At 36.4% G+C, this 19,562-nt stretch overlaps 1 protein-coding gene across 1 annotated transcript; it reads left to right on the plus strand.

Moving 5' to 3' along the window:
* The first annotated feature begins 1,023 nt into the window (after positions 1-1,023).
* LOC144449777 (trehalase-like) lies at positions 1,024-11,784 on the plus strand. The gene is made up of 13 exons (XM_078140352.1): positions 1,024-1,124; positions 2,785-2,897; positions 3,374-3,509; positions 4,195-4,282; positions 5,191-5,291; positions 5,792-5,884; positions 6,604-6,831; positions 7,856-7,905; positions 9,324-9,506; positions 9,731-9,960; positions 10,420-10,644; positions 11,046-11,099; positions 11,629-11,784. Exons 1-13 carry the CDS (start codon positions 1,024-1,026, stop codon positions 11,782-11,784), a joined length of 1,758 nt encoding a protein of 585 aa, XP_077996478.1.
* The last annotated feature ends 7,778 nt before the right edge of the window (positions 11,785-19,562 follow it).

Genomic DNA, 19,562 nt, shown 5'->3' on the forward strand with positions numbered 1-19,562 from the left:
TGATGATGATGATGATGATGATGATGATGATGATGATGATGATGGTGGTGGTGGTGGTGGTGATGGTGGTGGTGGTGGTGGTGATGATGATGGTGGTGGTAGTGGTAGTGGCTTGCTAATTACAACTGCTATTGTAGTTCTAGGTGGTGCACTTTGTGGTGCATAAAAAAGAATGTGTCTTTCGTGTGAATGGTATGACTTGGTTTTTTGACCGTCCATTTCAGGCTAAGTTTACGACGCATATTACCTATGATAAATACTGAGAACATGACACGACAGTGTGGGCGCTAGACCTATCCTTATCACAGTAGCAGCGCTACTAAATGCAATGCGAAAATAAACCTTGGTTGCTGGACGACACACTATGATCACCAGTAACACTTTGGCACAGCGGTGTCTATAGTATTGCCAACCCCAGACCCCATCATTTAGACTACTTTGACCAAAAACTAACACCCCATTTTAAGCCATTACAGGCCAAGGTTTGTTAGAGGATCAAATTTTAGACCAATAAACATTTGGAGATGGTTCCCTGAGGCAGCATTTTAGGCAATTCATGGCAGACTCGGTTAGGGTTTGGCAGACAATGATGGACCACATTTTAGACCAAGATAATCGAAAATAATGTAGAGTGAACCCCATGTTAGATTCCTCAGCTAAAAACAACCACTCGGTTAAAAAAACAGACCCCTTATTTTACACCTAAGAGCTATAAAACGATATAGGGGGATTAGTCCCCCTCCTGGAACCACTGACCACTGACACACCATTGACACACTTACACGCATATAAAGGGTTGTTGTGGTAGCTATCATCACCAACAGCTTAACAAATAGTGTTATCACTTATTGATATTTAGGGATTACGTGCATATACACATATATCACTATCTAACAATTCATTACAACAGTATTGTAAAGAAACTCCGGTGTCTTGTTTACTTAACTAGTTAAAACACAACCAGAATACACGTACAAGACAGGCACTAGAGATCAGACCACAACGTCGTCGTCGGCTCTAAAAATGTCTCCGAAGTTTGACGGTCTTGGACTTATTCTCATTCTGTATTCTCTTACAAGGTTATCATGTGCACAGGAACTTGCAGATGTACCAGCATGCTTTGGGTAATGTATATGGCTCACTCGTTTAGTTAGTTTCTACAGAGCACTTAATTATAAGTACATGTACAAGTTAGCTATGCGAATTGTCTGTCTGTCTTAGATTTTTCACACTCACACACACATATATGATGTGTACGACTGCAATTCGTGATTACTCAGTGATAAAGTTGATCATCGAGTGCCGGGGGTCAGTCACGTGACAGTAAACTATGACCGCTGTGGCCCGAACTAGATGTTCTACACGGCGTCTTTTACTTGTACCGCTGAGCATAATAAAGGTTAACGTTTTGCGAATCCATCACCGTGATCGAGTCACGAGTGACGATTCCAGTGCACTTGGGATATATAATCGCAGAATTTTTTTTATATGTATATGATTAGTCACGCTCCAACCAAAAATGCTCGATTAAAAAAAATCCCAAAAGAAACAAGCCAATGCGAATACAAAACCGAAAAAATATCTCAGCGGTGCGAGATAATCATAGTAAGCAAATATTGATTTTTGTGATTTCAGATATCGAGGCATTTATCCTTCTGACCAAGATAAATGGTAAACTTGATAAAAAAAAAACCCGTAAATTAGACAAATTGAGCTCACGACATCCACTAATCATGGCATTTCTTGCAAATTTCTTTTTGGAGTTTGCAAAGAATGTGATGCACACATTTGCATTTGCACGCGCCTTGTTAATGTTCACAGTGTATAAAAGTCGTCTTCTTATCAGTAAGTAGTTCTGGTAGTTAGTGAATGCTAAAACTCTAGGGAACAATTCAAAATTCCTCCTCACTGGACCGTGTAAGTTACCCTTTCGGATTCAAATGTGGGCGCTAGTCTAAGAACCTGATTAATGATGCTAAAATGTCAATGGGTACCCAATCTGGTTAAAGTTATTATTTCGGTCAAGCCAATACAGAGTTATTCGGCTGTTACACACCTTGCGATGATTTTCGAAAAAAAATGTCACCATGCGGTACCAGTAGAGGGCGCCCCCGGCCATCCAGATGAGGAAAAGTAAGGGCTATCATATTTACGACGTAGTCACCTGAGGATGTACCTATTAAATCTGCATTAGCTGCAACTGGGACATTTTTTTCATGAAACACAAGATAGTCACTAACAATTTGGTCAATAATTTATAAAAGACATTGTATCTGTCAATTAGTTAATCAATATCACACATGTATCTGTAAGTAGTGTAGTGGCAAGATTAAAACTTGAGCGAAAACCCCGTTTTATCTACAAGCAGTACAGAAACAGGTTAAATCGTGATTGCCGTTGAGGGCGCTGATGTTTCGGTGCGGCCACAAAACTTAATTTGGTTTGATTTATCACGTATATAGCTACACAAATTACGGTGATTCAACGCTACTCAGGATGGACGATATTGCGAGAAAGTTATTTTATCTCACAAAACACTTTCATTAAAATTTGGTTCAAATAAATTTCTTGAGTGCCTGAAAATTACTTGATTTTTAACTGACTGAGACTGCCACCAAGGTTTGCAGTGAAACACATGGAATGTCAAGAGAATCCAAGATATCTTCATGGCTTCTCACTTCTGGTCCAATATGCCTCTGAACAGCGCAGCCAGTGTCCAAACTCAGGCTATACAATATCTTGTCTTTCTTACAACCTTAATGTCACCTTTATTTGTCATTGCAGACTTCCACAAAGTGATATATATTGCTATGGAGACTTGCTACATTATGCACAGACGGCAGAACTCTACAAAGATTCAAAAACATTTGTTGATATGAATCTTAAAGAAGATCCAGGTAAGTTACATAGGTGATATTTGATAGATTACGTTATTACATATTACAACAGTATACTATCTCAGAGCCTCGGAGTCTGATGAAATAATGGAAGCACCAAAAATAGGTTGTTTATCGAAAATATAAAATTTTAATAAAATGTGAACAATGTATATATTAGACATAATATTGTTACGGTATTTGATGTTTTCTCATGCAATTTAGCTTGTTCTCACAAATGACAATAATGATAGTGATCAAAATAAGTAATATAGAAATATTTCGAGTCTATCAGACTTCGGCTGCACTTTACTTTTCAACGCCGCCGGACAGTGTTTTAGATGGCAGAACACGCCACATGTGTGACGTATAACCCCCGACAGTGAAGGAACTGAAGGAACAGCGCCCCCATATGCAGCGAACTCAGCTAGCTTTTGTATAATAACACAGGTGGGGTTATTCGTAAAAGCTTTTGCATTATTTTTTTCTCTGTATAGACGTTGTGCTCTTGGCCTTTGATAATTTAGAAGGGGATAAGAATGATTCAGATGTAATGAGACAGTTTGTGGAGCAGTATTTTGAAGGCCCTGGTAATGAATTTGGAGACTGGATACCAGCTGATTGGAAAGAAAGGTAAACGTTTCATTTGTGCTTGTCAAAATCCCCCAATATTGTGACCATGTACCATGACAGATAGAAACAGACAGACAGACAGACAGACAGACAGACAGACAGACAGACAGACAGACAGACAGACAGAATGAATGAATTCCGTCTGTCTGTCTGTCTGTCTGTCTGTCTGTCTGTGGCTGTCGCTCTGTCTGTCTGTCTCTATCGCTCTGTCTCTGTCTGTCTGTTTGTCTGTCTCTCTGTCTGTTTCTATCTTTTTTTCTCTGCCTGTATGTCTGTCTGTCTGTCTCTGTCTGTCTGTCTGTCTGTCTGTCTGTCTGTCTGTCTGTCTGTCTGTCTGTCTGTCTGTCTGTCTGTCTGTCTGTCTGCCTGCCTGCCTCTCTGTCTGTCTGTCTGTCTGTCTGTCTGTCTGTCTGTCTGTCTGTCTGTCTGTCTGTCTGTGTCTGTATGCCTCTCTGTCTGTCTGTCTGTCTGTCTGTCTGTCTGTCTGTCTGTCTGTCTGTCTGTCTGTCTGTCTGTCTGTCTGTCTGTCTGTCTCAGACTCATAAGTGTTACGCTCTGTATAAACAACAGTTTTAGTCTTTAGCTGATTGATTTGTTTACATTGACAATTATTATCAATACTTTGTTTATGCCTTTCAATCATACATTATTGTATTATTTTCTTTTAAACTAACTTGTACTATAGTCCTAGTTTTCTGAACAACATCAAAGACAATAATTATCGTGTATGGGCTGAAGAGCTTAATAAATTATGGAAACAACTCGGACGGCAGGTAAGTCAACATATAAAGTCTTTGCTACAGAGATAAACGCCGGTACGAAGTTAGATTGATAAGAATCACTGGTTTCACTCGGAGCGTATTAACTTAGCAGTTTGAAAATAAAAACACACACACACTGTTCATTTAATTTGTTCAGAAATTAGTCTGAGAGACATTGACTAGGGTTAGGGGCCTCAATGTGACCATTTTTTATGTGAAGTTATTTAGTTGAATCATGGCCAAATGCTAATTATATCATAAATGATTTATTATAATACACACCAAGTCGAACACGTTCGAACAAAAATACGGGATTTATACCCATGTTGCTGTACATTTTACGACAACGTGTGCCTATGTCATTCGTCCTGCAGGTGCTCGAAATATGAGTCAAAATTCAAAGTTTCAATCGAGTGCTCGTCTGATTTGTTATAATAAATTATGCTTGCATGGGTACAACTGTATTATTTTTCAATGTTTTCAATCTTCATTTAGTTGGAAAGGGTTTGGTCACTTCTCGTTTTCGACCCCAAGTTACAAGGCCCATTATCAATCAGGTCACTCGTATTTTCTTTGGATGAACGAAATGAAGTGAGTGAATAATATCCAAGAACTACGAGAACTACAACACCAAGCTAGGGGGTCATTCCTTTCTGATTCTACTAGTACCATCTGTAGTGTACATTTATAGTTCGATGACCCCCCAGTTCTTGCCATTTTAACTACTGCACAGATGACAATCATGAGAGGTTTTGAAATGTGGAAACTGGGTACTGTTACTTAGACTGTAAGATACTTCGTGTCACTCCGCCCTCATCGGCTTGCGGTTGACGGTACGAGGGCGCCCCGTCACGGCGTATCTTACAGACTATACGTTACTATGATATATAGATTCACAGACAAGTATTTGTCTGTGATAGATTAAAGAAGACGTGAGGGACAACCCACAACGATATACACAGATTTATGTACCACAGCCGTTTATCATCCCAGGAGGGCGTTTCAGAGAATTGTACTACTGGTAAGGGATCTATCAAAACCATATCTTTTATCTATTTATCTATCTTTTATGCCAAAGAGACTTAGTAAGACTTTCCCGGGTGAGTTATATATCCAAAGTCGTTTATTGTGTTTTTATTACAAATCTACTGGTAAATAGACCATAGAATAGTGGTTTTTTTTTTTTTTTTTTTTTTTACAAAACTACATTTTACATTTTACATTCAAAAACCACGGAACAAACAAGTACACATAACGACCTAGTCTGTATTCAGACGCAGATTATATTTTGTCGTATTCCTAAAAAAAACTTCTGAAATATGTTTTATACTGAGGCATTGAACACTTAAAATATAGTCTTGACTTCATTGAGCGTCCAGCGCACACCATCTTTAATAATTAATTCTATTAATTTCAGCGGCAACAATTATAGTATTAAAGATAAATTACAAAAAAGTCAAGACGACTGTTGACAGTCTAAATAACGACCCACTGATGTGACAATGTTTCTTTCGTCTTCAGGGACTCGTATTGGGTTGTTAATGGTTTGCTACTATCTGAGATGGAGACCACTGTAAAAGGCATGATTGAGAATTTTATATACCTTGTGGACAAGTAGGTAGTTTTTGTTCGAACCATGTTTTCTCTTAATTTGATGCCATTTTAATCAGAATGTATTAAAGTCTCTGTTATAATTGTGGACTTCTGAGGTGTTCTTCAACTACGATTAAGGGCAAATGATGCAATGCATGGCTGGTTTCGCATATAAGGGTAATCATATTGGACAAACGACACAAAAACAGTTATTTTAGATGTACAAGGCACCACACCAAAACATTGTCGGTCCCTTGACTCTCAACTATCAACTGTACCAATGATTTGCAATCTACAACTCTGCCTTATTTGTGTTAATTAATAAAAGTACCGACTTCTTTGCGACAAGCTAGTGCAGAAATAAAACTATAAGAAAGTTTTTTTTTTAAATCCTGTTAGACTCATTTGCTGAACATTATATGGAAAGTTAGACTGAATCATAGGGACGCATAATTTTGCCTAGATTCGGGATTTGTATGCCAGTGACGGATACGAACTGTCGAATATAAATTAATGTTGCTATGACGAAGCGCATTCTCCTGTACACTATGCATGCCCGTTTAATATACTAAATGGCAGTATATTCGGTAATGGTATTTTTGTACCCATGTAAGCAAGAGGTACGTTATCGACCAATACAAGCAAGATTACACGTCCCTATGGACTGAGTTATAATTTACGAAGAATCCTTTTTGTTAATAAGGATCGTCAGTCTGTACATCTTGTCTTTTTTCACATAGATTAGATCTGGTACCGAATGCTAACAGAATCTATCAAATGAGACGAAGTCAGCCACCATTTTTGATTCCTATAGTACATCGGTACCTGGAAGCGACGAATGACTGGCAGTACGTGCAAACACTTCTACCATCACTGGAAAAAGAGTACAACTTTTGGATGAACAACCGATCTGTTGTGGTAGAAGGTCACGTGCTCAATCGTTATGACGTACTTCAAGGTCAGCCCAGGTATGTAAATATTGGAAGTGAAGTGACACTACAATGTCTTTATTTTAAAAGGAAACACAACACAATAATTTGATTTAGGGAGTCTTCAGTGAATATACGGGGAAGGCAAGGGGGAATCAAGCCTGGTCTGTGGCCTAAATTGTTACCCTTCCACTATTCAGCGTTCTAAGATGTATCACTCTTTCATTTCTTTAACACAAGGAACCCCCTACCCTCCATAATAAGATATTTCAATAATATGGACTCGATTAAAATGCTGTCATATATGATAAACGACGACAGTCACAGAATCAATGGTAAAGACTCAATCCTACCACTGCTTTCATATTGATAATTTAAAGCCATTGAATTCATTGTTTTCCATCACTACCACCACAGTGAAATTGTGCGATGGCACTGTATTAACTAATAATTCTCGTGTTTTAGTCTAATTGGCAGAGCTTAAAGCCAAAACTCTCAAACTAGATTGATGCACTACCGACATTTTGTTGATCTAGGGCAATATCCCCATCCCAGCCCCAATATCTTACCCCCGGGATCTTACCACACTGTTTCCTCCGCAACCTTGTGAGACCCACTCTTCTCCTCACATCACAACTGTGAATTTATTACTACATGGCTGTCAGCAGTTATTTGACCAATGTGTTCTGATAGTACATTACGGTGGTGGGATGTTGCAGAAGGGAATATGGAACCGGTGGCAGCGATGGGATCATGCAAAAATCTCAAAATGTTAGATAATGCAATGAGTTGAAATAAATTGAGACCCTCTCCTAGTTCGTCTTTGTCTAAAATATGGTCCTCTCCAGTGAACCGATTAGTAAAATTTGACCCCCCCTCCCCTAATTCCAGGCCCTCCCCTAGTAATTACTGAAGGATCCCTTACGGGGGGGAATGAAATTTTCACCTCTAGAACACAATCAACATGTTCAATAATATGCTTAATATGCAATTCTAAAGTTCTTACAACCCATTGTCAGACGATTTCTAAAATTGTCAATAAATGTCTCCGTCATTTACTCAGACCAGAATCGTATAGAGAAGACACGGCAACGGCAGAGGGGTTGGCAAGAGGTTCGTTATGATTTTCATTCTTTCAGAAATATTTAGGAATATCATGATAACGGAGTGTTTTATCCATTGTTTTGTTTTTAAGAGCTAGCTGCTACTCCCTTTGGGGACTACTCTGAAAATTAAAAGGCAGCCATATTTGTTGTTAAATATTATGATATGCGTCATACCGTTGTAAGTGTAATAAATTGTATGTAGACTTGGTTATCTTCATAGCTTTTCGATCATACATTTGAAGTGATAATATTTTAATCATGACTTGGGTTTGACCATGTGATGACTTGTTGGCATCCCTTGAAAGTCCACCAAAGCATTTCCATGTTAAATTTGCCAAAAAGCTAATCATCTTACACAATACAACACACAAATTGGGGGGGGGGGGCTATGTCTTCGACTAAAGGCTTGTTCTGCATTCTACTAAGGGAAATACAGAGCTACCTATTAAGGGGCTTTTTCTCTATGAGTCGAAGAGGAGAGAGAAGATCCATTCACTGATCACTAGCATGGCACTCCCAGGACGAACCGAAAGTTAACTACACGCTGATATGCACTAGCTGCAATAGGGACATATTTTCATCAAGTAACCAAAGATATATTCACTAAAAATTAGTCAAATACTCATTAAAAAAACATTGTATGTGTTAATTTGTGGTCAATATTATCTGTAGGTAGTGTAGTGCCAAGTTTAATTGATCAAAAGCTAGGTTTTGAATTTGCCACGCACCGTCACCATATTAAAACTGCACTAGTTTGTAACTGTATGATCGTGTTTCGAACGAACAACCACAATGTATATATGCACTGAGAATTATTAAAATACCAACAATTAGACATTGCACATGTTAATCAGTGGTCGATATTATCCATAAATAGTACAGAAACAGGTTAAAATCATGATCACCGTTGAAGCGCTGGTTTTTATGGGTGCGGACCCAAAAATCAATTTGATTTCATTTGATTTAACATGTATACAGTTACAAAAACTACGTTAGCCCACATATGATGCGATACTGTTCATTGTGTACGATATTACGAGTAAATTATTGTACCTAACAAAACATTTTCAAAAATGTTCCAGTTGCAGACAGTGCTGCTTTAAAGGCATAATTTCAAAAAGACCTATAACTAGACAGAATTTTTTTTCGCGACAATTGTCCTCAATATTTCTCTATATTTCTCTATATTTCGACTGTTAGATGACGTTGTACTTGCGAAAGCATGACTGTATGGTCACCTATAGTGTTGATCCACATATACAAGAAAATATATAATGTACAATTATTGACAAATGCACAATCTGGCGTCTGTGTACCAATCTGAACTTCTGACGACTGTTTTTCATGACGAAACACATCACATCTACTATCATCACTAATTTCCAAATACGTTTGTGTTTTATACTAAATTATCTCATTTCGTAGACGATGCAGCTATTTTATATTCCGACATTGCGGCTGGAGCTGAGACTGGATGGGGTTTCTCAACGCGATGGTTCAGAGACGATACATTGAAGACGATACGTACCAAACAAATTGTAGCTGTGGACCTCAACTCCATACTCTGTCTGAATGAACGACTGCTCGCAGAATTTTATGACAGTGCAGGTTGGTTTTATCCTGGTTTTATATTTTTGTATTCCATCCCATCTTCAGCAGAATTCGTTCAATAATTTATTTGTCACCAAAAATTTGTCACAGTAGGACGAGAGGTAATATTTCTTCCTACAGGACCAATTTCTATAGATCCATAAAATCTATTGTTACTCCTGATTAATCTCCATTTTATCAATGCTGTCGATTTTTTAAATACATTTTTGACAATCATTTAGGAAACCCGACAAAATCCGAAGAATATCGACAGAGATTCATGGACCGAGTGAGTGCGTTTGAAAGTCTGCTTTGGAACGAGGATGAAGGGATGTGGTTTGACTATGATCTTGAAAACAATCAGAGAAGTGACGTGTTCTATGCATCGTCAACCATTCCCTTATGGGCCCGTTGCTATGGAAACGGTACGGGTGATCCTGTCAAAGAACAGAAAGTTGTAAACTACCTCAAGGTAAAAATCGTAAAATATAATCTCCGACTCGGAGTCAGTATAAGGGGTAACGGAATGTTAACTGACATGACATTTTACTACCTGTCATGAAATTATGTATATAAGAAGGGGTGTCTTTTGAAAATTCTGTTGGTGTGATCTTTTTTAAGAGTGATTATCACGTGATCAGTGATTTTCACGCAAGTGTCTTGATCCCAGACTCAAAACTTCAACGGTGACATCAGTGCACATCTGTTATACCATTACCGCTCATTACCGATTCTTTGAGGACTATTTTCTTTGCCTCATGGTGCGCTAAAATCTCTTTAAAATTAACATAATTTATGCAGTCGATTCTGAAACCTACTTCTTTATTTTAAAACCATCGTTATTTTTCAGTTCAGAAGTTCAGAAATGTTTCATATCAATATGTTTGGCACACTCCTCAATTATAAGCTATTGTTCAATTAACTCCTAAAGGTAAATGGCCTTGTCTATTTTCCCGGTGGTTACCCGACATCATTATTGGAGAGTGGAGAACAGTGGGACTTTCCTAACGGATGGCCACCAATGCAAGAACTACTCATAACGGGACTCGACTCTACTTCTTTAGACGAAGCCAAAGAACTCGCAGTCAGCCTTGCACAGAATTGGACACTGACGAACTGGAGAGGATGGTACGAGGAAGATGTAATGTTTGAGAAGGTTCGTGGTGTGGTCTTTCCACTTTTTGTGGTCATATTTCATGAATAATTATAAATAACAAACCTTGCTTTTGAAATGTTGAGTCGTTGGTTTTCTCTGCCAACGCAAGTACCAACAACTATATATAAATATTGTTGTATTATACGCAAGCCAAGTTGTATATGTTCGAACAGAAACTATGGGATTTATATCCTCAGTCTACTACGACACAACAACGTGTGTCTGTATGTCATTGGTTTTTGCAGTGCTCAAAACATGCCATTGAAAACGTTCAGAACTGAGTACTTTCCTCTTTCTTTCTAAAAATTAAGACTGTACAGGTACATTTTACTCACACCAGAAAGAGCTCACACGTACTAAGTGACATATTGCCAATTGCATTTTGTCTCTTTTCTTCCTAGTTCGATGTTCGATACCAAGGGGCACCAGGAGGTGGTGGGGAGTACGACGTACAGGTCAGTTCTATGATAACATTGTACTTGGCATTTGGAATTTCAGTGCAAATTACACAATACTATCCAGTATGTAAAGAAAAAAAAACACTAAATGAAAGATTTTGATGGAAAAAATATCAATTTTTGGCACACATGAATTGTACATGGAAAGAATGTCCGTTTTGTTGTCTGTCTTCGTTGGAACATAAGATTTGGTCTTATTTTAGATCTCAGACCATTATAGAAAATGTCTTTGTTTTAAATTTAAAAAACTGTGTGTTCTTTCAAAAACACCTCTCTCTTTTTTCACATTTATTTATTTTGAGTTTTCTGGCTTTTATTTTGAAAGACCTTCTTGTGTTCTGTTCCGTCGGTGACTCGGTAACAACAATATACTACACCAAGTTAACCAAGTTGTGTTTGTGCGCGCATGCGCGAGTGACAGTACGTGTAAAACCGAAAGTTTCAGAACCTAATGCGCTTGCGCGTTGGTAGACGCTGTGAAGAAATTGTAAAATATAGACGTTATCCAATCTACTGTTTCTTACAGATTGGTTTTGGATGGAGTAATGCAGTAGTCATGGAACTTCTAACCAAATATGGCGATGTCTTGCGTTCTGATGACGTATCGAGTGACGTCACCACCGTCCAAGCAATGTGTGGTACACTACTCCTCAGTGTTATCACCGGATTTATTTTTAGATAGCTTTGTTGTTTAAAAACGCGAGAAAAAATTAAAAACCATAAATATGATAAATGATATTGAGTTCTTTGTAAACATTCGGGAAGTTCACAGAGTTTATGTGATATAATTTTAGATTCTATTGCAGTTTGCAGTGACCATTAACAACTATTGATATTTTGAAAACATTTATTGTGTCAGACGTGGTTTTGTCAATAAAGTTCCTTTCAAGAATTTAAAACATATCCAGCTTATCACGTAATTCTCCCCTCTCCTCCGGTGTTAAACATTTATATTTTCTCCAGTTGAGTCACTATTACATTTTCAGTTGGAATTTCTCACGTGACCATTACAGACTTCGTGTAATGTTATGAGCTGTTCGCTTCGTGTGAAAAGTCAGTAGATTGGAAAAGTTAGTTGGCAAGACACTTAGGTGGCGGACAATGCTAACAACAATGAACACATTTTGACCTAACACTCACAGTTACGGTGGTTCATTAAATTGTAAGTACATATGTATACAAGAAATGATGTCATTGTTGAGTGTGTACGCGTAATTCTGATCTTCGTCGAACCGTCCATTTAATTGTAATGGACGTATGGGCTTGTGATATGTTTATGTCTTGTAATACAAAATCCTAACAAAAACACTTTGGTATCGAGACAAGATGGGGAGGACAAAACGCATATATATCACTCGCTATCGCATCAGAGTGACTTTTTTCAGAATAAAAAAATTATCATCGGGTTTACACTTACGCAAATATGTATATGGGGATTTGTAATGTCCAGAAAAACAATTTTTTAGTGAATATTTTACAGAAGCCCCTTAATGGTGGCTATTATTTGATCGAGATGAAAATGAAAAACAGAACAAAACTGACGTGTCCTGCCTGACCTATTGTGTGTCATACCTTGTACATATGACTGCAGCTGGCATAGGAGAAACCGGATGGTGTTAGATGTTAGTCCCCAATATTTTTCTTCGTTCAGCCTAGGAAAATAAGAATGATCTAAGGGGTCTTTGTCACTACGAGTCGCTAGACGTGTAGTGACAGCCCTTAGATCACAAGTATTTTCCGGCTGATGAGGAAAAATACTGGGGAATATCATATTTATACCAGCGTCAGTAATATCAAAGAAAACTCGGGGAAAGTGAAGTCACTTTTGAACATTGTGACACATATTTCGAACATAGCAGAACTAGTGACATAGACATGCGTTGCCGTGACGTAGATAGCCAGGGTATATTTTTGGGCTTGTGAATGATATAATGATATGACATCTTTTACAATGTCTACGATAAATATAGATGATATTCCACCAAACAGAGTGCTAAATGGTATTATCATATACTATACGTATCACATCTTATGTTATATTACAGTATTGATATGGAGTAAACAAGAGCGCTACCCGTGCAATAATTTTCTAATTTTCCATCACAGCCCATCATACTTTGCCCTAGTAAGGTCATTGTAGATATCTATCTAATTTGTTATATAGCCTTGGTTATCCTATCTACCAATTTTTTTTAGAGTTCATTTTTTTCCGTATATATTACATATTATATATTACCGTTTATATTGTTAGCATCAATAATAGAGTCTTCACGTGTTATGAGGAAAAGTGAAATACTCGGCAGTAATAGTTATTAAGCATTCATTTCTCTTCCAACCAAGCAGGATCGAATCGTTACTCCAGTACGTACCGTTCCACAAAAACCCAGTTGTTAAAGTAGCAATACGGACTCGGTGTATATTGTTTCACGGTGTTGTTGTTGTTGTTGTTTTCAAGTAGGGAAACTTAATCAAGTAGTTTTATTAGCGAATGGTTCAAAATAATGAATACCCATTTCTCATCCATATACCAACTTTAACAGCTTCCTAATTGTTAATTCACGAGTTGACGTCCAATTAATGTTAAATGTCATATTTGATTTTGTGGGGGCTGACCATGTCCAATCAATAATACACTCCATTAATCGCTGAACGAAAATACTTTGACAATTAGAAAATGACAAAATCGATACGTGACCTGACATTGATTTTTTTCCGCTCCTGGCCATGGCCTAAAGGTAACGGATTTTACACATGTGCACGCTTGCATGCACGCACGCACGCACGCACATACATACATACATACATACATACATACATACATACATACATACATACATTGCGTAAACTATAAAACTGTATTGACTGCACCTGAAAAATCGTAAACGCAAAGTGATCGTGTACACACTTAATTTCAAAAAAAAAACACTTACAGTAACACGTCAATTTAGAGTTTGGTGATATAGTGATCTTGGTCACTGTCAGTCTGCAGATCAATGTGAGATTGATACTTTAAAAGTACATGTATGTACTACTGTATGCACTCTTATATCACCCCTTGCGGATCACCAGTCAATGCCAATATCATACAAGTATCTAGTAAACAGCAATTTCCAGGTTGGTCGCACTTATCTCAAATTAAATACATTTGGTGTCTTATATATCCGTTCCGTAACTACGTAGTCAGCGACAGAGGGTAAATACTACCAGAGTAGAATCACGGCTGTTTTAATTATCCACACCCTATTATTACATGACAGAGCTAATTCGAATGTAGCGCATAATAGAATAAACAAAATTAAATATCATGATTCCTTAGTCTAGTCTACGTAATATAATTTTCTTGACCTGTTTTTCTTCTGACTGCATCATATTTCTGCCCTTTGTGGTTGTGGTCGATTTAGTTCGTTTTATGCACTAGAAGTTTGCGCTGTATGTGGTGTTGTAGATATCAAAACATCCCGGATGTACAACTTTGACTTTAAAATGATGAATTTTGAAAATAAATCAATACATTTCATAATGAAAACTACAGATAGAAGGAAAAAAAAAACTAATATATAGAGATTTACTTCCTAATTATTCTATCAGTGATGTTACGTTTATATATATACAATGTGTATATATATATATATATATATATATATATATATATATATATATATATATATATATATATATATATATATATATATATCGTCTGATGATCGCCAAGGAAGCGTGAAAATCCTCGTAATTCTCGTGTATATATATATATATATATATATATATATATATATATATATATATATATATATATATATATATATAACTATACTAAACTACATACTATTTCTCAGCAGATATAGAACGTTACATGCAAGAGTGAGGATATTTCTAGCTCGTGAGAGTGGCACGTAAGTAGTTTTCATTCGACTCGCTTATACTAGATATCACCGAAAGGATGAACAAACATTTGCAATCGCCGTGGATAGAGTTAAACAGTAGCAGTTAAAGTTCCGTGTTGTATTAACAAGACAGTGTGATTTTCAAATGACTACCCTTACCACTGATAAGAGTAAAATCATATTTCCAGTTATTACTTACCTTGGATCTCTGCTACACAGTCACCCTGCTGTCACTATATTTCATGTGTTCGAATGTCTTCCCTTCACAAAATGACACGTTTCAATATTTGCCATCCGGAGACCTCATTAAAATGATCCGTCAGTTAATTGAATAAAGGCATGATTTTTGTTTGACAAAGACATGCAAATTCCCTTGAACGTGTGATCTTTCATGTGTTATTTATTATTAGAGCCGACACTATAAGTTTATTTCTCATATACATATTGATACATATTGATTTTTATCCCTAATGTCATATGTTAAAGTTAAACAAAAACACGGTCATTCCATTAGTGACTGTAATATTGCCCTATGCGAACATTGTTTGTCGGTGGCCGAGTTGTTTACTGCGGGCGGGGTTTGAACCCATTCAGGGTTTGATTAATTTACCTCGCTGTATAAGTAAGAAGAGTGTCGTTCAGTTTGACTCTACCGAACAACGCAGGTTTTCCCTGGGTACTCCGGTTTCCTCCTGCATTAACACTGAGCCCATAAGGAATGGCCCTCACTGGTCTTCTTGGGAGACAAGTGTTTATATACTTCGAAGAACTATCCAGTATAAATACAGATTATTACATTTGTCGAACGCAACGTGTAATTTTAACATAAAAGATACAATTATATTTTGTTTATTCTCTATGTTGTGTGTACAATATGCCATACCCAGCACCCAATTGGAAGAATGAAGCCGACATGTAATGAACCCTAAACATTTTACACATATATATTTGGCAGAAGTCGAAAATAAAATAAAATTGGCATAGCAGTTAAGTAAATTCATCGGCAACGAAAGGTAAATAAAATATAGCATAATATTCAGATACCATGTACTCAATCAACTGGCATTGTATTGTCCACGACTGTTCCCTATTTTCCCTGCGATCAGTCATGGTAAACAGACAATATACTGTCACAAAAACATAGGGGGGGGGGCTGATTTGGAACGTTACATTATCTTAATCTGTGGTTAATAAATTAAACAAACGACTGGATTGAATTGAATTGAATTTGATTTCACCGGAAACATAAGATAATAACAATGCAAAAAGGAAAATACAAATAAAATAAAAGAAAATGCTCTGGTGAGGACCATGGAAATAGTTTACTAGAAACTAATCTAGTCCATGTTTCTTATCCTGACAAAATATAGAAGGTAAATATACAAGGCGTACTTATGATAAATAATTAATAATAACAAATAATATAATAATAATCAATACACACATACATATTCACATTTGTATGCAATATAGTACAAATGAAACGAAGAAAAAGATGACAACACAAAGAGCAGCAAAGAGTCACAATGGTAGATCAAAACGAACAAATCTATTATAGCACATGTACAGACAAAGATATTTACATATTTACAGTACAAATTAGAATCAAGAAAAAGGGTGTGTCTTTATACATTTTTTAATTATTCATGTCGCTTGTGTATATTCTTAAGTTTGTTTGGTAGGGAATTCCAATGTTTGGGTAAGGCATATTTGAAATTCTTTTGACAAATTGTAAGATTAACTTTTGGAATGGGAATGTTACAACTGAGGGCTGATCTGGTAGGGTAGCCATGGGATAGACGGTTAGTAATGTAGTGGTTAATATTATGAGCATAGCTGTTATTTTGTAAGTCATAGACAAACATGCATGCTTGGAATTTACACAGTTTATGGATATCTAATATTCTTAGTTGATTTAAAAGGGGCGCAGAATGTGTTTGATAATCAGAGAAAGTCGAGCAAATTTCTTTTGTAAGATTATAAGTGGTTCGAGTAATGTATGATAGGTGTTACCCCAAATTTCAAGACAGTAATATAAGATGGGGGAGGATTAAAGTGTTGTAAAGTAAAACAAGGGTGGACCTTGGGACATAATGGCGAATTCGAGAGATGATTCCGATTTTGGGACTTATAGTTCGGGTTACTTTTTCGATGTGAGATTTCCAGGTGAGAGCTGGGTCGATGGAAATACCTAGATATGTGGCCGATGATACACACTTAATTGGTGTGTCGCTAATACTTAGGTTTCCCTCGATGTGAGATATCCTCTGGGGAGTTTTGATAATCATATTGTTAGTTTTGTCAACGCTAATTGTTAGTTTGTTAGCATTGCACCAGTCGTTAACTCTATTAAAATGATCATTTATAACATTAAGATTGATATTATTAGTTTTCATGAATTTGAATAGGTTAGTGTCATCTGCGAATAAACGAAAATTGAAGGCGTCAGTAGATTTGTTAATGTCGTTAATATATATGAGGAAGAGGATTGGTCCAAGTATTGATCCTTGGGGTACCCCACACTTAATTTGTTTTGGATTGGAGTTGATACCATTTATGCTAACGACCTGTTGTCTATTTTTAAGGTAATTTTGAAACCAAAGGAGCGGAACACCTCTAATGCCGTAATAATATAACTTTTGGATAAGAATATGATGGTCAATTGTATCGAAGCTTTTTTCAGGTCGATAAAAATGCCAAAGGTGACGAAACCCTGGTCCATTTTGTCAGTAATATCAGATATGAGGTCAGCAAGGGCAATTTTCGTATTAAACTTTTTGCGGAAACCGTACTGAGAACTAAGAAGAATGTCAAATTTATCTAGAAATGATACTAATTGGTCTTTAACGACTGATTCAAATAGTTTACTAAAGACTGGTAAAATTGAGATGGGCCTGTAGTTGCTAACATCAAGGGTCGATCCTTTCTTATAAATTGGGGTGATTTTGGCAAATTTGAGGGCGTCAAGGAATATACCTTGGGAAAGTGAGCAGTTAATTTTGTGTGTTAGTGGATGGGAAATGATATGGGCTGCATCAATTATTAGTTTAGGATGAATGTTGTCATATCCCATAGCTTTTCTGGGATCCATGCGTTTTATCTTTTCCACAATATCACTGTACACAACTGGGTAAAAGAAGAGCGAGTCATAATAATTATCATTTAGATAGTGATTAAAGTTTGTCGTTGGGGTGATTTTTGTGGCAAGTTTTGGGCCAATGTCGGTGAAAAAGTCGTTGAATGTTTTTGCGATATCTAATTTCTCTGAAATTATCTTGTGATCTACACTAATTTGTTTTGGTGAAGTCATTTTGTTGCTGCTTTTATTTAAGATCTCATTAATTACTTTCCAAGTTTGATCAGTGTCTCCATTGGCAGCCTGTATTTTCATATGATAATGTCTCTTTTTAGCGGAATTTAAAACTCTTGTCAACAAATTTCGGTAAAGCTTGTATTTCTTATTAAATTCAATATTAATAGGCAATGTTTTCATTTTACAGAATAAACGATTATTTGTTCTTTTGGATCTTTCAGATTAGTAGGCTACCGACTTAAAAAGTGTCCTGTATACTTGTGCAAATTTGAAATGCAATACTTGAACTGGAAAAAAGTGAGAGGACATTATATATTGTAACTAAAGATGAAGAAATACATATTTTTGAATCAAAATTAGCATCACACTTTTCCATTGCATGGAAAATATATTTGCTTCCACTAAGCTCCTTATACAGAGAACAAATTAATCATGGACTTCATCTTCAGTATTATGAGGTATAGAAAAGACAGAAGCTATCCTCTCGGTTGTTGTACTGACGTCTACCGGCCTCAATAAACAAAGTGAATGATCTGAAATTCTAAAGTGGCAAAAAGGAAACTCTAATGTTCCTACAATCTTTATTAAGCGACTGCTTTCTATTTACTATAATGACCATATTCATTACTTGGAGAAAACATATAATTATCATATAAAATAAGTCTTGCAATCACAGACATACAAAATATTCATGGTTTATTAACCAAACGTGCTAGGACATCTCTCTGATTGATTGAATGAACTATTGCCATAAAGTCATTCAGCTGTTTATCAAGTACAATATTAGAAATGGAGTTAATATAATTGACACATGTCAATAACTGTCAATGCATGTACACACAATGGCCAATTTGCTCTTTTCAAAGCACTTGTTTGTTCATGATTGTTCAGTTTAATCATCACACTGACTAAAAACTCCCCTCCATTCATTAACCAAACTGCTAATTCAACCTTAATAAAATGTTTTTGAACAGGTTTTGAATAATGGAATGTGATTAATGTCATTGATTTCAAAAGAGAAATTAACAAACGTCATAACAAGTTTTCTGTACAACAGCTGTTTCAGAACTAGATTACTAATTCAGTTTACTTACTATTGGCTATGTTGTCCAGTATATTACTGAAACCATGATAACCTTAAAAATAAACACATTCTAATACCAAGGAAATGTAATACTATGATCTGCTGACAACATTTTACTCGTAGTATACAGTCACTCAATGATGGATACTCAATTTAATATATTCCAGGGGAGATGTAAA

This window comes from Glandiceps talaboti, chromosome 18, assembly GCF_964340395.1.
Source record: "Glandiceps talaboti chromosome 18, keGlaTala1.1, whole genome shotgun sequence".
In the NCBI taxonomy this organism is placed as follows: domain Eukaryota; kingdom Metazoa; phylum Hemichordata; class Enteropneusta; family Spengelidae; genus Glandiceps; species Glandiceps talaboti.

What these genes read in the sequence shown, in the direction of transcription:
- LOC144449777 (XM_078140352.1), top strand. Translation starts at nt 1,024, where the DNA reads ATGTCTCCGAAGTTTGACGGTCTTGGACTTATTCTCATTCTGTATTCT. An exon ending in CCAGCTGATTGGAAAGAAAG is followed by an intron (nt 3,510 to 4,194) that starts GTAAACGTTTCA and finishes CTTGTACTATAG; the next exon opens with TCCTAGTTTTCTGAACAACA. An exon ending in GGAAACAACTCGGACGGCAG is followed by an intron (nt 4,283 to 5,190) that starts GTAAGTCAACAT and finishes TGTCTGTGATAG; the next exon opens with ATTAAAGAAGACGTGAGGGA.